The sequence below is a fragment of the Pseudoliparis swirei genome, chromosome 20 (genome assembly GCF_029220125.1).
Source record: "Pseudoliparis swirei isolate HS2019 ecotype Mariana Trench chromosome 20, NWPU_hadal_v1, whole genome shotgun sequence".
NCBI lineage: Eukaryota > Metazoa > Chordata > Actinopteri > Perciformes > Liparidae > Pseudoliparis > Pseudoliparis swirei.
Window position 1 is genome coordinate 2123885 of NC_079407.1, and position 23287 is coordinate 2147171.

Below are 23287 nucleotides of genomic sequence, written 5' to 3' on the forward strand. Positions count from 1 at the left end.
TCTGTCTGTTGCACACACACACACACACACACACACACACACTTGCTATCTGGTGTTGAATGTTTGCTCGGTTGGGGTCCAGTTACGAGGGGGAGGGTGGTGGTCCTCGGCAGCCTGTCTGTCTGCATTGGAGCTCACGACAGAAGGATGACGAGAAGATAAAAGAAACACATGAAGAGGACGTCTCAGGAAACAGAGGAAACTTGAACGCCGTCTGTAGTTTTGGTTTACACCTGTGGGGACTTAAAACACCTTTAAAGTGTGTAATAATCATCATGTAAGTATTGGCTGAGTATGAAATGCTCACAAAATGAGAGAGAGATCAAACCACCAACCTGTGACCACCGGGCTGGGTAGTGGTAGTGTTGGTTCTGCTGCCCCCTGTGGACTAAAGTGGTAGTGTTGGTTCTGCTGCCCCCTGTGGACTAAAGTGGTAGTGTTGGTTCTGCTGCCCCCTGTGGACTAAAGTGGTAGTGTTGGTTCTGTCGCCCCCTGTGGACTAAAGTGGTAGTGTTGGTTCTGATGCCCCCTGTGGACGAAAGTGGTAGTGTTGGTTCTGATGCCCCCTGTGGACGAAAGTGGTAGTGTTGGTTCTGATGCCCCCTGTGGACGAAAGTGGTAGTGTTGGTTCTGATTCCCCCTGTGGACGAAAGTGGTAGTGTTGGTTCTGGTGCCTCCTGTGGACTAAAGTGGTAGTGTTGGTTCTGATGCCCCCTGTGGACTAAAGTGGTAGTGTTGGTTCTGATGCCCCCTGTGGACTAAAGTGGTAGTGTTGGTTCTGGGTCTGCCCACGATGTACTGGACTCTGCTTGGAGGCCCCGCTGGAGTCTGAGCTGAAGGAGGTTCTGGTTAATTGTTTTCTCTCTTGACATTAACGTAATACCATCAGCTGGTGAGAGACAAATTACCTCCATGGACACTAATCAGATTATGAGGAGGAGAGGAGGAGGAGGAGAAGAAGAGAGACGAGGAGTTATCTTTCACACGATTTACACAACGCATCTAAAAGCTCCCATTCGCCCCGCCTCCTTCCTCCTCTTCCTCCTCCTCCTCTCACATTTACTATTCTTTCCATGTTGTTTCTTCACTCCCCTCCTCTCTCTCTCTCTCTCTCTCCTCCCTCCTCCGGACCAGGAGAGAGAGAGAGATCGACCTGAGAGTTTAAACAAACCAGAGGGCGCCGGCAGCGCAGAGCTCACACACACTCTGCTCACACACACTCTGCTCACACACACTCAGCTCACACACACTCTGCTCACACACACTCTGCTCACACACACACTCATACAGCTGTTGGTGCAGCCGGAGGGCGGCGGCGAGGTTTGAGGGTCACGCCGTGTCTTTAACGTCGCTCTGATGCTCGAGCCGGGATTTCACTGCAGGTTTTGTATTGGCGACACTCTTCTTTCTTTCTTTTGGGTTCCTCGGTTCAGTGGCATCGTTTAAGAGTTGACAGTCTTTTTCATTGTTGTGCTTTCAGACAGAGTGAGACATCTGTACCCTGAAGATCTAACTGACAGCTGGAGCTGTAGGGGTAAAACAGACCCCGACCTTTGACCTCCCGGCCCCCTTTCGGTGGACGTCTGGCCCGTGTGTTCTGCAGAAGGCCACCGGTGGCTGAACTTGCCCCCCCCCCCCCCCCGATGGAAGCCCCGCCCCTGGCTGAGATGGGAGACCCGTGTCCCCCGCGCTCTTGCTCCCCGCCGGGCGAGACGGTGTGCGCGGCGTTGGCCCGCTACGAGAACACCTTCCGGGACGCCATCAGGGAGATCCGCGTGGACGTCGGCGCCTTCAAGCTGGGCGTGGAGCGCCGGCTGGAGGAGACGGCGGCGGGCCTGAGCGGGCCCCTCGGTCGGGCCGTGGCTCAGCTGCAGCAGGAGAACCGGCAGCTCCGGGGTCAGCTGGAGGCTCTCGCCCTGCAGGTGGAGCTCCTGAGTGGGCTGGCGTGTGACAGGAGTGCCTTGCTCATTAACAACAACAACAACAACAACAGCAGCCACCACGTCGGTCAGAACCACAAGAACCACCTCAGTGACATCCAGGAGATACGAGAGGTGATCTACGGTAAAGGTGAGGCTCACGCCCGCAGCCTGGGGGCCCAGACCTGCAGCGGCCTCGGGGGCCAGTCCGGCCCCGCGCCCTCCTCGTCCTGCGGCAGTCCGCCCGCGGGCTCCAGGGTCTCCTCCGTGGCGACGGGCCCGGTGTCGAGCGGCAGCCCCTCCGCCGCTCGCTTCTCCAGCCGAGCCACGTTCGCCGTGTCCAGCAAGACTAACGTGAGTACCCCATTGCATTCTGGGAGGGAAGAGGCTTCCATTGGAGGGCTTTTTACAACAGGGTTATTTGTCTGATGTACTCAGGTGAAGTCGATTCTCTCTCCTGACCACCAGGGGGCGACTCCTCTGGTTGTATAGAAGTCTCTGCTTCATGTGTTAAAGCTGCATTCTCTCTCCTGACCACCAGGGGGCTCCTCTGGTTGTATAGAAGTCTATGCTTCATGTGTTAAAGCTGCATTCTCTCCTCTGACCACCAGGGGTGACTCCTCTGGTTGTAGAGAAGTCTAAATAGTGACTCTACTTCTCTTGATGTATTCCCTCAGTCAACATTGTAAACATGAGGTCATGTCTCAGTCTCTAGTTTTAAGTCTTCTTCTATACAGCATGATGTCATCATTTATTCTTTATGCTCATTTAGAGTCACACAGACCATAAAGCAGGGGACGCTTTAGGGGCGGGGCTACAAGGTGATTGGCAGGTCAGTTCCGCTACCAGCGACTTAGCACATCATGAAGCACTTTTATGCTGCGCTAGCTGCTGAAAAAAATATAATTACTAATATTATAACATTTAGCTTGAGGTGCAAGTATCCCTGGTTGAGAATCCACAGTTCGAGAGTTGCCTCATGACGCTCTCCTTTGACCGGACCCACCACTCAACTGCGTAACCCTGATGGAGATGTAATATACAGTAATATGCAAGAGCAGGAGAGGTGGGCCGATCCAGTAACTACGATGTAGTTTCCCTCGTTGGCTGCTGTGGTGAACGGGGCTGAGATGTTGGCGTTCGGTCGAAGCCGTCTCGCGGCCGCGCGGTCGTTGTCATACGAGTCGCTCGGCCGCGTCGCCGCGGTTGCACAATAGCCGTCCGACCGAAGGAAGGCTTTAAAGGATCCGTGAAGAGCGGTAACACGAGTCCGGCCGGGCTCCCGGGAGGCGAGGTTCGCGCGGTCTGGTGGTTTCTTCAAGAGCCGAGTCAAATACGTGAAGTCAGCATTGTGAAATGAGGGCTGTGGTTTGTCATTAGCACCGTCATCCCGCCGCTCCAAGGGAACGTCGAGCTCCACGTAAACGGTCGCAGGGTTCCTTCCGCCTTCAAGATATTTCCAGCCCCCGTTCCTGTGAAACTCTTTGTACTCTGTTAAAGTAAACACATGAATAAATGAGACACATCACAGGGACTTAAGATGTAAATCATTTCTTCGGAAGCCTTTTCTTGATCCCAAGGTTGGCGTGGTTACATCATGTCCAGACGGCTCGTGTCTGCGGTTCAGTATTTATTATCACTGGGATGTTTTACTGTCGCTGTGGGGGTCCTCGCCGAGTTGGACTTGCACTTAGAAAAAGTTTCTGACAATCTAGGTTTGAGTTTTCTTTTGTCTTCCCATCCTCTGGAGAATGGAGTCTACGCATGGGAGTGTCGCTGTGTTTGTAACTCGGAGCCTTCAGGAACCGCAGGAATTGTGATATTGGCCAGAAAGAAGAAAGGAAAGTCCTGGAGCATGCTTCGTTGTTTATCGTTGTGCAAAACAGGAGCTTGAAGCCAACACAAATGGGCTAAACCCAGCCTGACCCTGTTTCCATCACAATACGTCTTCTTCAGTTAACAAGCAATTTAATCAGGACACCGACTCTGATTTTTTGTTTGCACACAAACAAACTCATGTCCTTCCAGATGTTTAGAGGTTAGAGATGTGGGCTTTTCTCACGGGCGTCCATCTTTGCAAATTGTTGGTACCCCTCCATTCGGAATAAGTCTGAATATCCATATCCGGGACGCATAGACAATTCAGAGTGTTGTCATAATGGGAATAATAGTGGAATATGAGTGTGCCATGGCTGTAAATAGAAGTGGACTTAGTCATGGGGAGGTATGAAGCCTCGAGTTCGGAGATTTTACCGTCGCCATCTTGGATTACGCCTGTCGTCATCTTGTTTTTTTGCATCCGATGAACGTAAGTTTCCGTATTTGGACTGAGGAGCGATGTAGAGATGCTGTTTAAAGCATACTCTCCTTTATATACTTTCCTCATAATTTAATAAATGAACATATATATCACAGGTGTCAAACACAAGGCCCGCGGGCCGAATCTGGCCCGCCACATTATTTTATGTGGCCCCCTGACAGCTTAAAAGACATGTGATCGCCTAAGAAAAATATCCCGCGCTTTTATTTTGAAGGTTTCAAATTAAATGGATTTATGTTATAATATTAGAAATGTTTTCTTCTGTACAATATTTATAAACTTACATAAACAATAATCAAATGCAAAGCGAGTTATTTAACAATATGCTGGAGTAGTTTATACTAAAATATCCCACGCTTTTATTTTGAAAATTTCAAATTGAATGGAATTATGATATAATATTATACATATTTTCTTATGTACAATAGTTCTACACTAAAATAAACAATAAACAAATGCAAAGCGAGTTATTTAACAATATGCTGGAGGAGTTTATACTAAAATATCCTGTGCTTTTATTTTGAAGGTTTCAAATTAAATGGAGTTATGTTATAATATTAGAGGAATGTTCTTATGTACAATATTTCTATGTTTTAGTTACACCTGCCCTTTAAGAGGCAGCCATGATGCTGAAGTGACCCTGATATGAACAATATCAAAAGGTCTTGCGCGGTGTGTTCAGGTGCACACACTCAGGTACAGATAAGTCTCTGAATAGTTTCACAAACACATGCATGCACACGCACACATTATGCAAATGCTCTACTCGCCATGCATCTTTAATTACCAAACTATGTGGCGGATACAATAGAGGAATTTTATCTTCTGTGAAATCATGTGGTCAGAGCTGAGCGACACAAGGCCGTCTTTGTTCCCGTGTGTGTGTGTGTGGGAGATCCCCCCCGCTGGCCGGCAGACGCACAAACACACACCGCGGATCAAACGCCAGAGAACACGGGGAGACGCGGGCGCACAACAGCTCCACTGTGTTGCTGCTGCGCTCACGCCGCGGTGATTAGCTTCTTCGTTTTGTCGGGGACGAGAAGCTCGTCGTCCTCGCGGTCGTGCGACGGTCGCGTCGCGCAGACGCCGGTTGTTGAACACGACAAAGAAACGCCAACAGAGCGTCGGTCACGATCCTTTACCAGGCGGACACACACGTTAATCTCATCCACGTCACGATGCAACGCTCAGAGCCGATGACGTGGGTTCTAAAGAACGACAAAGACCTCTACGGTGGGCGGGAAGTGGAAGTGGAAGGGGAAGTGGATTGGTCCCATCCAACAGACAGGACTTTCAACCACGACAATACATTGAGTAAAGGGTTATATAATCAACCCTAACTATACATTGAGGGAAGGGTTACATAATCAACCCTAACTATACATTGAGGGAAGGGTTACATAATCAACCCTAACTATACATTGAGAAAAGGGTTACATAATCAACCCTAACTATACATTGAGTAAAGGGTTACATAATCAACCCTAACTATACATTGAGTAAAGGGTTACATAATCAACCCTAACTATACATTGAGGGAAGGGTTACATAATCAACCCTAACTATACATTGAGGGAAGGGTTACATAATCAACCCTAACTATACATTGAGTAAAGGGTTACATAATCAACCCTAACTATACATTGAGTAAAGGGTTACATAATCAACCCTAACAATACATTGAGTAAAGGGTTACATAATCAACCCTAACTATACATTGAGTAAAGGGTTACATAATCAGCCCTAACTATAACAATACATTGAGTAAAGGGTTACATAATCAACCCTAACAATACATTGAGTGAAGGGTTACATAATCAACCCTAACTATAACAATACATTGAGTAAAGGGTTACATAATCAACCCTAACTAAAACAATACATTGAGTAAAGGGTTACATAATCAACCCTAACTATAACAATACATTGAGTAAAGGGTTACATAATCAACCCTAACCCTATTAAGGTTTAAAAGGTCTGGTCTCAATGATAGCAAATAGTCATTTCAAGGTGATTTTTGTAACTCTGGTTACTAAAATCGTGTCAAAGGTTTTTGTGGGGAGGCTCCAGAAAAGAAGGAGAAATAAAGGGTGAACTAAAAAAACAACGGCTTCAATAAAAACACAACGTGAGGTCCACTTATTCTTTTTTTCCCCGGGACTTTCAACAACCTCTCACCGTCTGCTCGGTTGTCATCGTGACCTCAGTGACCTTTTGGTCCTGTGATAACATGGCGGCCGTCTTGTGGTTTGAAAGCTCTGAAAAAGCAAGTAGGTGGATCTCGTGGTTTCTGGACCACATGGTTGAAAAGTGCCGTCTTTGTCAAAGTCTGAGAAAATAACCTCGATGATGTCACAGTGAAGTCATCGCGGGCCAAACACCAGGATGTCGAAAAACGGGATCTCGTACATGTTTTTTCTAAAATAACGTCCCATATAAGGGCGACACCAAAAGGGTTGCATTGTGGGAAACATAGGTCTCCAGAGTTGGGATATCTCCTCCTCCACCATTCTTCCTTTAATCTCTCTCTCTTGCAAGTCATAATTCTGGAGTTTTACACCAATAGTGAGAATGTTAGATGTTTTTTCTTTGGTCATTTTTTCAGAGCATCACGGGAAAATTAAATCAATAAATAGTTTTTATTGAATTCTAGAGACGACAAATGTTTTCTCAGTTATGGGCTTTACCGTATCGGAAGGTTAAAAGAATCACTGTAACGCTTATTTATCGTTATTTTTCTCAAACACAAACACCTCTCTGGCCCTGCATCAGATTAGAGGTTATTGACGATTACCTATCAACGCAGAGACCAGGGTGCGCTTGATTTATGGCGCCGCGCAGCACTCGCTTGTATCACATGTTGCGTAAGGAGGTGATTCCTTTGAGACGGAGAGGTGGAGTTCGGGGGCGGTCGCCGATGTGTTTTCTTGGTCCTCCAGCTTCAAAGTCCAGGACGCGGAGACGCCGCACGAGCTTCCACTTAAAAGGTGTCACGTGCGCGATTCCTTAGCGTGCACGTTGTTTGAGGTTTCCCTGCTGTCGTCACTGCGGTGCAACAGCAGACGTTTCAGTCGTGGTGGCTGGAAGGAAAACAAGTCATCTAGAGTCGAGCAGGAAGCGACGAGATTTATGGGAAATGTGGTTTGAATTTTGAGAAAACATCTGTACTCGTAACATCGCGGCTGCGAGACAGAAGCTCCCCATCGACTCCACCCGCGTCTCGTTATTTAAACAATTACACCAAACTATGAAAAACATCTGAGTCCTTAAACTTTAAAGGTCCGACTTGATTTAGTGAATGTTGACGTGTTTGTTTGTGAGTAATCAAATCTTCACGCAGCGGTGATGACGAAATACTTATTTATATTAATAAAGATCAAATACGTAGTTATATTTAATTAAGATGAAATCCTTAGTTATGTTTAATAAAGATTAAATACTTAGTTATATTGAATAAAGATGATGAAATACTTAGTTAGGTTTCATACAGTTTAAATACTTCAACCTGCAATAAAATAAATATGAGTTAAATCCACAATACCAAAAGTTTAGTACGTAAAGTAACTCGTGAGACGTGTCATGTTGTAATCAATGGTTCCATTCATGGTTATGGCGCCCCCTGTGGACTAAAGTGGTAGTGTTGGTTCTGCTGCCCCCTGTGGACTAAAGTGGTAGTGTTGGTTCTGGTGCCCCCTGTGGACTAAAGTGGTAGTGTTGGTTCTGGCGCCCCCTGTGGACTAAAGTGGTAGTGTTGGTTCTGGCGCCCCCTGTGGACTAAAGCGGTAGTGTTGGTTCTGGCGCCCCCTGTGGACTAAAGTGGTAGTGTTGGTTCTGGTGCCCCCTGTGGACTAAAGCGGTAGTGTTGGTTCTGGCGCCCCCTGTGGACTAAAGTGGTAGTGTTGGTTCTGGTGCCCCCTGTGGACTAAAGTGGTAGTGTTGGTTCTGCTGCCCCCTGTGGACTAAAGTGGTAGTGTTGGTTCTGATGCCCCCTGTGGACTAAAGTGGTAGTGTTGGTTCTGGGGCCCCCTGTGGACTAAAGTGGTAGTGTTGGTTCTGGTGCCCCCTGTGGACTAAAGTGGTCGTGTTGGTTCTGGCGCCCCCTGTGGACTAAAGTGGTAGTGGTGGTTCTGGCGCCCCCTGTGGACTAAAGTGGTAGTGTTCGTTCTGCTGCCCCCTGTGGACTAAAGTGGTAGTGGTGGTTCTGGCGCCCCCTGTGGACTAAAGTGGTAGTGTTCGTTGTGCTGCCCCCTGTGGACTAAAGTGGTAGTGTTGGTTCTGGCGCCCCCTGTGGACTAAAGGGGTAGTGTTGGTTCTGGTACCCCCTGTGGACTAAAGTGGTAGTGTTGGTTCTGGTTCAGGACCAGATAGAAGTCCCTCACAGTAACTTTAACCTTTCACAGATAGCTTAATGAGTCGTGTTGTTTATCTCCAGGACAAAGACACTTGACATTTCCACGCCGTCTGTGGAGACTCGCCAGGCCGAGCCGGCTCTGATAGTGTTGACGTCCTGGTCTGTGTGAACTCTAGCAGCACCCATCCACCCATCACCCATCCACCCATCACCCATCACCCATCCATCCATCACCCATCCATCCATCCATCCATGCTCTCGACCCTCCCTCTCTCTCTCTGTGGCCTCTTCCTCACCCTCTTTACCCCTCCCCCAATCTCCATCTCGGAGCCTGGCTACTTTTAATACTGGATTCCTTTAAGACCATTTGAAAGTGCTTCTTCTGATATATATTTCATATATTTATAAATATATATATTGTATAGAAGAAAAGAAACTGAAAGCACATCTGAAGTGTGTGTGTGTGTGTGCGTACACATGCTGGGGGTTTAACTGAGGTATGCGAGCCACTCCCTGGCTACCCCTGGCTCTCTTAATGACTTCCAGACAATAGGCCGTGTTCCCGTCATCATCTCTGTGGAAACAGGTTAATAAATGACTGAGCTCGGCCCCTCGGTGGAACCAGTAAGCCTTACTGGAAGTCCACCTCAGCGGCTGCCTCTCAGGAATATTTTACTTTACTACTTTACTTTGACATTTAGATGCTGTGGTATTTGGGGAATAATGCCCAGAAGGTGCTTTTAAGAGGTTCGGTGACACTGGGGGGTCACGGGTGAGAGAATCGTGGGTTCCGGGAGTTTTTGTCGGCCATTAAGTCTCCCACCACGGGAGGGTGACCCCGATGTGACCGCTACTTTGGGCATTTTTTGGGGGGTTCACCTGAAGTAAGAACGTGACCTCAGAGTTCATTTATCTGCCTGTCAATCAGCCAGAGGATGAAAAGTCAAAATGTGACCTCTCCAGAGGTCGGATGGTGACGTCGATGTTTCCACAACAAGTTAAAACTTTGTAAGGAGCCCTGAGGGGGAAATGGCAGCGGCATGAACGGAAGAAGTGAGAATATAGGAAAATGTTTACTATATAAATAAGATACATCTGTTCAATATTACAATGGAAATATTTGAAGCAGGATATGAAAAAAAGAGGTATGAAATAAAGTTACCATATATATAGAATTATATTTATATAAATATATATAAATATATATTTGTATATATAAATATAATCATTTATATATTGTTATATATATAAATATAATTTTATATATTTATATATAAATATATATAATTATATATATATATAAATATAATCATTTATATATATATATTTATAGTTATATAAATCAAATTGTATATATTTATATAAATATATAAAATTATATAAATATATATTTATATAAGTAAACTGGCTGCTTCTGAATGAATTCAAAAACATTTACTTAATTAATAGAATGGAACATCTACAGGTGAACTGAGATTAGTCGTCCATATTTTCAACGTCCTGGAAGAGGAACATTTTCCCCCTGTATCTGACATCAATCGTGGACCGTCGCTCACTAATCACCTGTCCAGCGTCTTCAAACGCAAGACGTGATACAGACTGAGTTATGACCTCTCACCTCCCAGAGGTCAGCATGTCACCCCCACCCCGTCCTGCCCTCCTCCTCTCAAAGAGGACGGCAGGCAGGACAGGGGAGTCTCTCTCTAGTGTTGCCATATGTTGGAGCGAGACAGAAAAAAACAGAATCACACATTAAAGTGAGATTGAGCAATAACACAAATCCTTCGGTAAAGGTCATGTGTTGTTGTTTTAAAAAGTTTTGGTCAGGCGGTAGAACTAAAGTAAAGATCACGAACGGTTCAAAGTCTACGACCAGAAATTTGTTCAATAAATGATATGACAGAAATATCAACTAACGATTCTGAGTTAGTTTTAGTGCTAAAGTCACTAGGTTAGCCTCTGTGCTAACGGTACTGGGTTAGACTTTGAGCTAACGTTACTGGGTTAGTCTTTGTGCTAACGTTACGGTTTGTACTGTAAAGTCTGAACACGGTTAACAGTTTATTTAAATGTCTGTTGTCGGCGCTGCATTGACTCCTTTCAAATCACCTTCCAATGCGTAACTCCTGGTTCTTCTGGTGTTGGGAGAGTTTCTCCTCTTAAAACGGCGTTTTAAGGACCACTATGCAATAAATACAGGGGTTCTTACAGCTGTGTAAAAGTCCCTGTAAACAGAGAGCGCAACAGATTGTTACAGACCTCAAAATCATCCGATGTAATCATCTAAGAAGTTGTGCACTGTGCCTTTCAAATTAATACATTTTAAAAAGCACAGATACTCTCCTGTTTTACAGATGCAGTTTGAGGAGAATCAAGCACCAAATCTTTTTTATATATAAATATAAATATATTATTTATTTTTACCAGCTTTTAGACCTGTAACCTGCATTTAGCAGCACTGTGTTTATGAAGAGAACTTTTCTCTGTTCGGTTGCTCTCACCTGCAATTAGGCTTTTTATACCCTCTCGGTTCAAAGGCTGGGCATATTTTCCACTCTCGACTCAAAGTGCTATTCCACGCGATCCTTCTCGCGGAGAAATTGCAGGCTGCGACTGAACGCATTTGAAGAACAAGTGTTTTGAGGAGAGGATTTCTCTGTCGACTCCCGGGTAGAAATTACAGAGCAGGAGTCATTAACTTTTATTTTTCCTGCGCGAAGCCTCGTACAAACATTATCAATAAGAACCCACCAAATATATCTGTTTATAGAAGTTCAGAAAATCGATACGAGGCGCGTTCTTCACTTTTAACCTGAGGAAGACCGTCTGCGGTTGAAACGCATCCATCCGACCAATAAAAAAGAAAGAAAAGTAGTTTGTCTTTTTTCATGCATAATCTGCTCTCTACTTTTCTATCTCTTCATCAGACCAGTCCAGCGTAACCCCAGCATCGTAAGCCCAAATATTGGATATTATATATTATTATTGTGACTGAAAGCCGTTATTTAAAGCTGAGAGTTGGCCCTCTTAATCTCTAAATTCAACGTGCAGTACAAAGCCAAACACAACAACGTGTGACCGCTCCGATACGCCGTTTCCCAGCAGTCGACAGTGTTCCCTCGTCACATCTTTACCCTCTGGCAGCCAAGTTGTCCACACCTCCACCCCTCCACCCCTCCACAGTCTTTATTAAAGTGTCAGTGATGAAGACGCCTCTGACAGCTTCACAATATCCTCTGCCTGAACACAGGACGCTCACCCAGCAGCACCCTCCTACCTCCTCCTGTTCAAATAGACGCGTTTCCTCCAGGTCACGATGTCCCAGAAGCAAACAGACACAATATTGTGTCTAAGAGTGGGATTCTTTAGTTCTAGTCAGAAACACTCACTTATAGGATTCAGAATACTTTATGAGGTTTTGGGACAAAATAGCTGGGAACATGTGACGTATTAAACATAATGTCGTTATTTGATGTGTTGTACTTCCGTTAGCTTGAAGCTAACTCTTGACAAAGTACAACAAAGCAAAATAATACCTGACCAAAACAAGTTGGCAACCCCATGACACATCTTTTATGTGTTTTACTTCACATGGAAATGTAGCTACAGCGGTTTAGGACACATTTTATATCCTGTTTTGTTAAGGCTAAATTCTTGCCAGTGACTTTTATTCAACCGCCAATATTGTGTCTTACAGTGGGAATCTTTAGTTTTAGTACAGAAACACTTATAGGATTCAGGCTCTAATACATTATGAAGTATCGGGACAAAATGTGAGGGAACATGTGGCATTTTAAACCTAAACATCGCCATTCAATGTGTTGTACCTCCGTTAGCTTCAAATGAACTCTTCACAAAGCAAAATAATACACTACCAATACAAGTTGAACACCCCATGACCAATGTTTTTGTCTTTTACTCCAGTTGGAAAGTTAGCTCCAGCTGTTTCGGACACCTTTGTATTAATCTTTTCCCGTTTGGTGAAGGCTAACTTCTTGCCAGTTGTCATTTTCCCGGAACTTAATTCAGACAATTAAGCGAAGTCGTGTCAAGCGTGTCAAGTGTGATTCCACATTAAGTTCAGCGTGAGATGCCCAAGTGAAGATGGACGAAAAGAGCTGTCCTCTTCATCGTCTCCTTCCTCCTCTGTCCTTGCTCTGATGCCTCTCCACATTCCTGCTCCGTTTCACTCGTTTCGTCTAAACAGTTTCCCTCTCGCGATGCGATGACTCTCAGGAGGAAGGAGGGATTTGTTGTTCCCTTGGGAAAGCAGCGGGGAGCTTCGGTCCGCTTACACTTCTGTCACTCCGACACAAGTCTGTTATGAATCGGCTTGTTTATGGGTTAAGGGTTCGTTCAAGAGGGCGACGGCTGCTAACGGCAGCGCTGACTAAACAACCGCTCCATCAGCCTCATGTGAGTTACTTTGGAGAAGTCAGGAACAAATGAGGATGACGTTGGACGTAAACACACCTCCCTGTGTTGTTATGTGTCTATTCTAGCGCTTTCTTCGTACGATGGTTTCTACTTTTAGAAACGTATCGGTAGACAACGACATGCGAATAATAATAAAAAGTGTCTCGAGTTAAAAACTTGTAATGTATCGCGTTAATAATTTCGTTTTTCTACTCTCGTCAAGCACTTTGTGACCTTCTGTAAAATGTGCGATAGAAATACATTTTACTTCATACCATTTTTTAAGTTTCCTATCCAGCGATCTTTGCTCCGTCCAAATTGATAATGGCGCTAAATAAAAAGTTTAAAGTTCTGCTATTTATCCTGTTTGGGGAACATGAACGTCTCAATTCAATTTCATTGCGATTCATCCAATGTTTGTCACGTTCTATGTCACTGCTAGCCGACTAATCAATCTTCTAGCCTGCTAACCAACCCGCTAGCCTGCTAACCAACCCGCTAGCCTGCTAACCAACCTGCTTGTCATGTCAATATTCATCCAGTTGTGTCAGAGCCGACCATTTCAGAAGACAAACAGATGCCGATAGCGATCCCTCTGGAGCAGCTGTGCAGTATATTTACACAGGTTTTCATGGCTGGTGAAGACTTATATATCCGCATCTATTTAATGTGTAAATATTTGCCGTGCGGCAGCTGCTGGACCTCTGGGAGAGCCATGCACTCGAGCGCTTCCTGACTACGATGTGACACCAGTTATAACTCCTGTATCAGTTGGTCGGGCTGTGAGTAAGATAGGAATTGCATTTTTATTTCTCTTTCCAAAATCACACATTGAGCAGATAAACTAACGGGAAGAGGGTGGATAGAATCATAAAGCATGGATGTAGAAAAGGTGATTAATCCTCAATAAAACAATAGATCAGTTCTTCAAGGGGGGTGGGGGGGGGGGCTGGAGATTAAATCCAACAGATATCAGTGTTAGTGTAACTGTGATATGTGCCGTGTTAACAGTGCTGAGTGCCAGAACAACAAAGACCATGAGATAGCGGAGAGTTTACAGGAACCTCGGCAGCGGCGCTATCACGTTCCCCCCTCTGACCCGCTGTGCGTCTGATGATCTGAGCACTTGAGCCGGGGAAAGCTCCTCTTCCCCGAAGCCAGACATTCTGCAATTTGTCTCCCTCCTACTGCTGGATAACCAGCTGCGTCCCCCTCGCTGCACATTTCCCATCATGCAACATGCAGCTGCTCCTTCTTCACCTTTTCATGCGTAAAGTCTCGACCCGGCGGCAACTTCTGGTTCTATCGCGTGAAGTTTATGCTTCATGTGTTAAAGCTGCATTCTCTTTAGTGTCCCCCAGGGGGCGACTACTCTGGCTGTATAGAAGTCTATGCTTTGTGTCTTACAGCTACATTCTCTTTACTTACCACCAGGGGGCGACTCCTCTGGTTGTATAGAAGTCTATGCTTCATGTGTCAAAGCTGCATTCTCTCTCCTGACCACCAGGGGGAGACTCCTCTGGTTGTATAGAAGTCTATGCTTCATGTGTCAAAGCTGCATTCTCTCTCCTGACCACCAGGGGGAGACTCCTCTGGTTGTATAGAAGGCTATGCTTCATGTGTCAAAGCTGCATTCTCTCTCCTGACCACCAGGGGGAGACTCCTCTGGTTGTATAGAAGTCTATGCTTCATGTGTCAAAGCTGCATTCTCTCTCCTGACCACCAGGGGGTGACTCCTCTGGTTGTATAGAAGTCTATGCTTCATGTGTTAAAGCTGCATTCTCTCTACTGACCACCAGGGGGCTTCTCTGGTTGTATAGAAGTCTATGCTTCATGTGTTAAAGCTGCATTCTCTCTACTGACCACCAGGGGGCTTCTCTGGTTGTATAGAAGTCCATGCTTCTTGTGTTAAAGCTGCATTCTCTCTACTGACCACCAGGGGGCTTCTCTGGTTGTATAGAAGTCCATGCTTCTTGTGTTAAAGCTGCATTCTCTCTACTGACCACCAGGGGGCTTCTCTGGTTGTATAGAAGTCCATGCTTCTTGTGTTAAAGCTGCATTCTCTCTACTGACCACCAGGGGGCTTCTCTGGTTGTATAGAATTCCATGCTTCTTGTGTTAAAGCTGCATTCTCTCTACTGACCACCAGGGGGATTCTCTAGTTGTATAGAAGTCCATGCTTCTTGTGTTAAAGCTGCATTCTCTCTACTGACCACCAGGGGGCTTCTCTGGTTGTATAGAAGTCTATGCTTCATGTGTTAAAGCTGCATTCTCTCTACTGACCACCAGGGGGCTTCTCTGGTTGTATAGAAGTCCATGCTTCTTGTGTTAAAGCTGCATTCTCTCTACTGACCACCAGTGGGATTCTCTAGTTGTATAGAAGTCCATGCTTCTTGTGTTAAAGCTGCATTCTCTCTCCTTTCTCGTCCTCTTTCACTTCGTCTTGTGGTTCTCTGTGAGAAGCCGACCAGATGCGTCTCCTCTGCTCCCAAACACGCCGACGTTATCTAAACACTGAGCCGATGCGTCAGTGGAGAAACGATGTTCCAGGTCAAACAACAAATCAACCTCGTCTGTTTTAATTCCCCCGTGACGGTCGAGTCTGGAACACAACCATCTGTCCGAGGGGGGGGGGGGGGAGGATCACCAACATGGCCGCCCGGGGGGGTTCGTTACGTCTCCGAAGTCTCTTTGGTGGTCGGTGAGACACGTGGCTTAGATACCGACCTTGAGAAAACGCGTCGCTCGCTGCCTAAGGGGTCCGACCGTCACCGCACTATAAGCTCCGCCCATCGGTGCGACAGCTTGACCCTGGACCTACACGTGGGTCATCGGCGGCATTCGTGGTCAAGAGCTCGAGATACAAGCGTCCGCTCCGGATGCCGATTGGCCGTTTCCCAATGCGAGAGGAAAAAAGAGACGTGAACCCCAGATCCTGACGACTTCAGACGTTTATGAGAAGTCGGATTGCAATCGCGTCGGCGGGGCGGTGGTCCGGCGGCGCCGTCCCGCCTGTCGAGCGGCGCCTGATTTACAACACAAGACTTCCCAAAGTCTTATCGGCGGAGGAGAGGCCGACACGAGCAGCCCTCAACCAATCAGCTCGCTTCTATCCGGACGACTTTGAAGTGTTTCCGAAGTCGTTGGTTGTGTCTCGTTTCGTCTGAAGTCGTTTCAGAGAAGACGGAGGTGTTGGAGAAGAGGTTCAAACAACCTGAATGAGTAGAAACGATGACGCAATGAGCAACATCTGGGTTTCCATTCCTTCTTGATGGCCAGACTCAAACATCTTGGTTCATGAATGGCGCTACGTGAGGAAAATAACGAGGAACAGAAAGAACTGCGGTGGAAATCGATAAATACAACTGATTAATGCCACATTTATGACTTCTTTTTTAGGATTGCTTCAGCACGGCCAGAAAAAACAGGTGTTCGTTGTATAGAAGTCACGCCACCACATGCACGAGCTAGAAAAAACACAAAGCACATCAAAACCATGCAGCAATTCATAAAAACCTGATTTCACGGTTCATACAATGCTGCGTTCAATCTATCAAACGTTCAAGTGTTTTACTTTTTCTAATGATCGTCTGTTTTGTTGTTGTTTTCGTGGTACAAAAATCTCCAGTAGAAACTAGATCCAATGATATAAGTCCAATTGTATAGAAGTCTATGCTTTATGTGTTAGAGCTGCATTCTCTCTCTTGACCACCAGGAGGCAACTCCTCTGGTTGTATAGAAGTATATGCTTCATGTGTTGAAGCTGCGTTATCTCTCCTGACCACCAGGGGGCGACTCCTCTGGTTGTATAGAAGTCTCTGCTTCATGTGTCAAAGCTGCATTCTCTCTCCTGACCACCAGGGGGCTCCTCTGGTTGTATAGAAGTCTATGCTTCATGTGTTAAAGCTGCATTCTCTCTCCTGACCACCAGGGGGCGACTCCTCTGGTTGTATAGAAGTCTATGGTTCATGTCTTAATGATGCATTCTCTCTCCTGACGACCAGGGGGCGACTCCTCTGGTTGTATAGAAGTCTCTGTAATGACTCTGAGGTTTTATGTGTCATTAATAAACTTAAATACTTTTGGTGTTTGAGTTGCTAAAAACCTGAAAGCTCGGCCAGTGAAGACTTCAGGCACCTTTTTAAAAAAGGAAATAAAAAGGCTCTAACATCCACGACGGTTCCCTGTGTTTCAGAGTATTGAGCGGGAGGAGCCAATCGAGGTGGACCCCGCCCCCCCGCACGCCGGCCTGGAGAACGGACACGCCGCCGCTACAGGTAGGCCACGCCCACTGTTGTCTGAAGTTCTTTTATAGTTGCCGTCCGATAAAACTGTAGAGCAGGGGTGTCAAACTCATTTTAACCGTGGGCCACATCAGCGTCATGGCTGCCTCTTAAAGGGCCGGTGTAACTGAAACATAGAAATATAGTACATAAGAAAATGTCTCTAGTATTATAACATACATCTATTTAATTAGAAAACTTCAAAATAATAGCATAGGATATTTTAGTATAAACGACTCCAACATATTGGTAAATAACTCTTTGCATTTGATTATTGTTTATTGGTGTAGAAATATTGTACATTAGAACATGTCTCTCGTATTATAACATAAATTCATTAAATTTGAAACCTTCAAAATAAAAGCACGGGATATTTTAGTATAAACTACTCCAACATATTGTTAAATAACTCTCTTTGCATTTGATTATTGCTTATTGGAGTGTAGAACTATTGTACATCAGAACATGTCTCTAGTATTATAACATGAATCCATTACATTTGAAACCTTCAAAATAAAAGCGCGGGATGTTTTTCTTACATTTCTTTAAGAAAAGGTGATCACATGTCTTTCAAGCCGCCAGGGGGCCAAATAAAATGAGGTGGCGGGCCAAATTCGGCCCGCAGGCCTTATGTTTGACACCTGTGCTGTAGAGTGTGAGCGAAACCCCCTTTTACGTTACCTAATGGTCATCGAAGTTTCAGTTTGGTCATTTTGACGTGTTACTGCGCTAGCAGAACATTCGGAGTCGGTCCAGGGGAAGACGTCTCCGCCGCCCAACGACTTCCCCCACGAGCACACGGCCCCCGTCGCCATGAGGATGCCCCACCTCCCCATCACCGCGACGACCAAGACGGCGGAAGTGAAGGGCCCCGACTCTCCTGGCAGCCCCGCCGGCTCTCGTTCCTCGCCGGTCTCAGAGGCCTCGGCTGCCGGCCAATCGGCTGCCAGCACCAACCAGACCCAACCGATAGAGGAGTGTCCAGTCCAACCGGGTGATGCAATAAGTACATAAGTCCTATTCCACATTCTTTTGATAGATTTTGCCAAACTGCAGTTCTTCAAATGACCACTCGAGGCTGGGAGACCCTCATGTTAAAATAAATAAACATGTTTACAGCTTGGTTCCTATAGCTAATATCCTCATTCATGACGGTAAGGGGGGGTAGATTTGTATTTAACTAGCCCGTTTTAATTATAATATATTTATACTATATTAATATATTATATAATATATAGAAATTATATTATTTATTATATTAAATTCTATCAAGTTTTAATTGATTTTTATTTAACTCGCCTGTTTGAATTATATTATATTAATATTATATATAATATATATATACTAATTATATCAAGTGTTAAATACTTTTTGTTTAACTCCCCAGTTTGAATTATATAATATGTATATGATATAATATATATTAATTATATTATTAATGAAATTATATTAATTATTTATATTAATTAATTATATTTAAATAAGTTGAGTGACAGGTGGGTTTTTCCTTGGCCGCCACTTGGCCTGTTTTAAGCAGTGTTGTTGTTGTTGTTGTTGCAGCATTATATACTCACAACAATCCCATTTCCTTTTATTTTCTCCTCCTTCATTGTCGTCAGTCTCTTCCACGTGGGCTGCGACGCCCATCCGAGCTCTGGGATCCCCTCGGCCTCAAGGTGAGCCGAGCTCCCGGAGACGCGCGGCGTCCACGAGACTCACGGCGTCCACGAGACTCACGGCGTCCACGAGACTCACCGCTGTTTGTCTTTTGCAGAGAAAGCCGCGGCGGCCAGGTCCGTGACGTACTCGGGGCTTTCGCCGCACGACAGGTGAGCGGACGGCGACCCGTGAAACCTTCTTCTGTGCGGGTCGGGCGACGAAGCGTTCTGACCCTTTGACCCCGTCGCCGTAGAGACGGTGAGGTGGGCGGCGACCAATCCTTCGGGCGGGTCGTGGAGAGGAGGCGGGAGCTGGTGAGGTCTCAGACTCTGCCGAGGAACATCGGCGCTCAGGCTCGCCGATCCATCTTCGAGAGGCTGGACCCCGAAGCTGGCAACAGGTGAACGTGGCGTGCTGCCTTCAGGGTCATGCTGCCTTCATGCTGCCTTCAGGGTCATGCTGCCTTCAGGGTCCTGAGTTAGGTCAGGGGTGTCAAACTCATTTTCACCGTGGGCCACATCAGCATCATGCCTCTTAAAGGGCCGGTGTACATTAGAGCATTTCTCTAATACTATAACATAAATCCATTTAATTTGAAACCTTCAAATTAAAAGCACGGGATATTTCAGTATAAACTACTCCAACATCTTGTTAAATAACTCTCTTTGCATTTGATTGTTTATTTGAATGTAGAAAACTGTACATTAGAACAATTCTCTAATATTATAACATAAATCCATTCAATTTGAAACCTTCAAAATAAAAGCGCGAGATTTTACTTACATTTCTTTAAGAAAAGGTGATCACATCTCCTTCAAGCCGCCAGGGGCCCCATAAAATGAGGTGGCGGGCCAGATTGGGCCCGCGGGCCTTGTGTTTGACCCCTGTGTGTTAGGTTAACCCTTTAAGTGTATTGTAACCCCGTGCTCCTGCTCATGCAGTCGACCCAAGCCGGTGGAGTCCAAACCCACGCTGAAGCGCTCCCAGAGCTTCGGGGTGTCCAGCGCCAGCAGCATCAAACAGATCCTTCTGGAGTGGTGCCGCTCCAAGACCGTCGGCTACCAGGTACCGTCCCGCCCGGCAACCAGGTCCAACGTGCTCGCCGCCTATTTGAAGCCATAACTACCAACATTTGGTCCATTTGTTACAACAGGGTTCGCTCAAAGAACAAGTCGACGTACGCTCTCATACTCGCACATTTTCCGTGCACCTTCACTGAAAAGACATACATGTTTATTCTTTTAATCTAAACTATTGTCTCATTCATTTGAGTCATTTAAGGTTATTTACAGTATGATTTGGAATTCTCACTGTTAGATAAATTAAATGTTTTATCACTTTTTTATGTTTACAACCAGATTTCACGAAATGTTTGGTCATGGAAATGTGGTTTAAAGTCCTGGAAGGTCCTGGAATCCATTGGTCAACATGTGTTTGGACCCTGTTAGAAGCTACTCCTCTTCCTGGATCGTCATGGCATCACATGCTGGTTATTTTAGAGAGAGAGAGAGAGTAAGAGAGAAAGGGAAGGAGAGAGAGGGGGGGGGGTATCCATCCGATGACTTGTATTATTTTATTAAATAAGCCCTGACCCAGATCTCCTCCCCCGTCCTCAGAACACGGCGCTGCAGAACTTCTCGTCCAGCTGGAGCGACGGGCTGGCGTTCTGCGCCCTGGTGCACTCCTTCTTCCCCACGGCGTTCGACTACAGCTCGCTGTCGCCCGCCGACCGCCAGCACAACTTCGAGCTCGCCTTCGGGACCGCAGAGTGAGCGGGAATAAAATATTATTATTATTATTTAACCGGGAACAGTTTGAAAAGAAAACTGCTGTTTTTTTAGGGTGTATTTCCCAGAATGTAACCTATTTAAAAATATCTAGATATATCTTTAAAAATATATATATTAAAAACATATACAAAGAAATATATATTTATGTATATATATGAATAAAAAATAAAACATATATATTAAAAATAAATATATAAAAAATATATATTTTTAATATTACGGTACATTTGCTAAAAAGGGTATATATATATATATATATATATATATGTGTGTGTGTATATGTCCAGGGCAGATATCCCTCTCCCATCATCACGAGCTGATTAGATGATCAATAAAAAAAACTAATCAGCAGACATTGTAAATAATAGACCAATTATTCAAGTCATTTTTTTAATATCATCAAAAAATACAAATATTTAACATTTTGAACAGCTGGTTTTAGGTTTTTTAACACAATTAAATGTAAAAAATAAAAAGGTCTGTAAGCAAGCACACATAAAAAAATCAAATATGTATATATATATATATATATTTAAATTTTTTTTTTTCATGTATATATATATACAGGACTGTCTCAGAAAATTAGAATATTGTGATAAAGTTCTTTATTTTCTGTAATGCAATTAAAAAAACAAAAATGTCATGCATTCTGGATTCATTACAAATCAACTGAAATATTGCAAGCCTTTTATTCTTTTAATATTTAATAATTTTTTAATTGCATTACAGAAAATAAAGAACTTCATCACAATATTCTAATTTTCTGAGACAGTCCTGTATATATGAATAAAAAATAAAATATATATATTAAAAATAAATATATAAAAATATATATCTTTTTAATATTACGGTACATTTGCTAAAAATGGTATATATATATATATGTGTGTGTATATGTACAGGACTGTCTCAGAAAATTAGAATATTGTGAAGAAGGTCTTTATTTTCTGTCATGCAATTAAAAAAAAAAAAATGTCATGCATTCTGGATTCATTACAAATCAACTGAAATATTGCAAGCCTTTTATTCTTTTAATATTGCTGATTATGGCTTACAGCTTAAGAAAACTCAAATATCCTATCTCTAAATATTAGAATATCATGAAAAAGTATACTAGTAGGGTATTAAACAAATCACTTGAATTGTCTAATTAACTCGAAACACCTGCAAGGGTTTCCTGAGCCTTGACAAACACTCAGCTGTTATAAATCTTTTTTTTACTTGGTCTGAGGAAATATTACAATTTTATGAGATAGGATTTTAGAGTTTTCTTAAGCTGTAAGACATAATCAGCAATATTAAAAGAATAAAAGGCTTGCAATATTTCAGTTGATTTGTAATGAATCCAGAATGCATGACATTTTTGTTTTTTTAATTGCATTACAGAAAATAAAGAACTTTATCACAATATTCTAATTTTCTGAGACAGTCCTGTATGTATATGTCCAGGGCAGATATCCCTCTCACATCATCACAAGCTGATTAGATGATCAATAAAAAAATCTAATCAGCAGACATTGTAAATAATAGACCAATTATTCAAGTCATTTTTTTAATATCATAAATAAATACAAATATTTAACATTTTGAACAGCTGGTTTTAGGATTTTTAACACAATTAAATTGAAAAAATAAAAAGGTCTGTAAGCAAGCACACACATAAAAAATCAAATATGTATATATATATATATATTTCTTCAATATCTTTCAGAGAAGGTGATCACATGTCTTTCAAGCCGTCAGGGGGCCACAAAAAATGACGTGTCGGTACGATTCAGCCTTATGTTTGACACATGTGCACTAAAGCAACCTGAAAACGATGACCTCTGACCTCTGACCTCTGACCTCTCTGCAGAGCGAAGGCCGGCTGCGACCGGCTCATCGAGGTGGAGGACATGATGGTCATGGGTCGGAAGCCGGACCCCATGTGCGTCTTCACCTACGTGCAGTCGCTCTACAACCACCTGCGCAAGTTCGAGTGAAGCCTCTCCGCCTCTCCTCCACTTCCGGTTGAGTCACACTGTGGGCGGAGCTCCGGCAGAAGGCGCTTTGTCACAGACCGGCACCGCCCCCTGGCGGCGGAGCGGTGAACGTGCCGTCCACACGCTGCAGGAGGAGGAGCGCCCGCGAGGCTCAGTGCGCATGTGCAGACGCACAGGACTTTGACTCGCGGTGTGTCTCCTGATGCAATGAAGACACGCGCACACACACACGCGCACACACACACGTCCGGGTCGGTTCTTTGTGTGTAGTTGAGATATTAGTCTTTATTATCTTTATAAAAGTGTGTTTTAACTTTTTAATATTTGCACCAACAGGAAGTGAAGCGTCGTGTTAGAGATGAAGCCGAGCACACAGTGAATATAATAACATGACGTCACGTGTTGTGATTGATGCTGTGACCTTTGGGTTTGGAGATGTTGAGATATATGGAAAATTAAATCAATAAATTGTACAGTTTGACATCTAAATGTGGACATTATCTTCCTTAATGGGCATTGAAGATGTAGATATTTATCTTTTTTTATATATATATATACATATAT

At 44.3% G+C, this 23287-nt stretch overlaps 1 protein-coding gene across 5 annotated transcripts; it reads left to right on the forward strand.

Annotated features, from left to right (window-relative positions):
- The first annotated feature begins 1136 nt into the window (after positions 1-1136).
- smtnl (smoothelin, like) lies at positions 1137-23212 on the forward strand. Of its 5 annotated transcripts, none has more exons than XM_056441470.1 (10): positions 1144-1382; positions 1481-2273; positions 17205-17286; positions 18026-18298; positions 18912-18968; positions 19067-19121; positions 19205-19351; positions 19893-20016; positions 20568-20719; positions 22597-23212. In XM_056441470.1, the coding sequence occupies exons 2-10, from the start codon at positions 1644-1646 to the stop codon at positions 22721-22723; spliced, it is 1647 nt and encodes a 548-aa protein (XP_056297445.1). In that variant the 5' UTR covers positions 1144-1382; positions 1481-1643; the 3' UTR covers positions 22724-23212. The 5 variants fall into 5 exon arrangements, with proteins under 5 accessions (XP_056297449.1, XP_056297445.1, XP_056297447.1 ...); XM_056441472.1 differs by having other exon boundaries at positions 18026-18286; XM_056441471.1 differs by having other exon boundaries at positions 18029-18298.
- Positions 23213-23287: the final 75 nt, after the last annotated feature.

What these genes read in the sequence shown, in the direction of transcription:
- smtnl (XM_056441470.1), top strand. Translation starts at nt 1,644, where the DNA reads ATGGAAGCCCCGCCCCTGGCTGAGATGGGAGACCCGTGTCCCCCGCGC. An exon ending in CCAACCGGGTGATGCAATAA is followed by an intron (nt 18,299 to 18,911) that starts GTACATAAGTCC and finishes CATTGTCGTCAG; the next exon opens with TCTCTTCCACGTGGGCTGCG. An exon ending in GGGATCCCCTCGGCCTCAAG is followed by an intron (nt 18,969 to 19,066) that starts GTGAGCCGAGCT and finishes TGTCTTTTGCAG; the next exon opens with AGAAAGCCGCGGCGGCCAGG.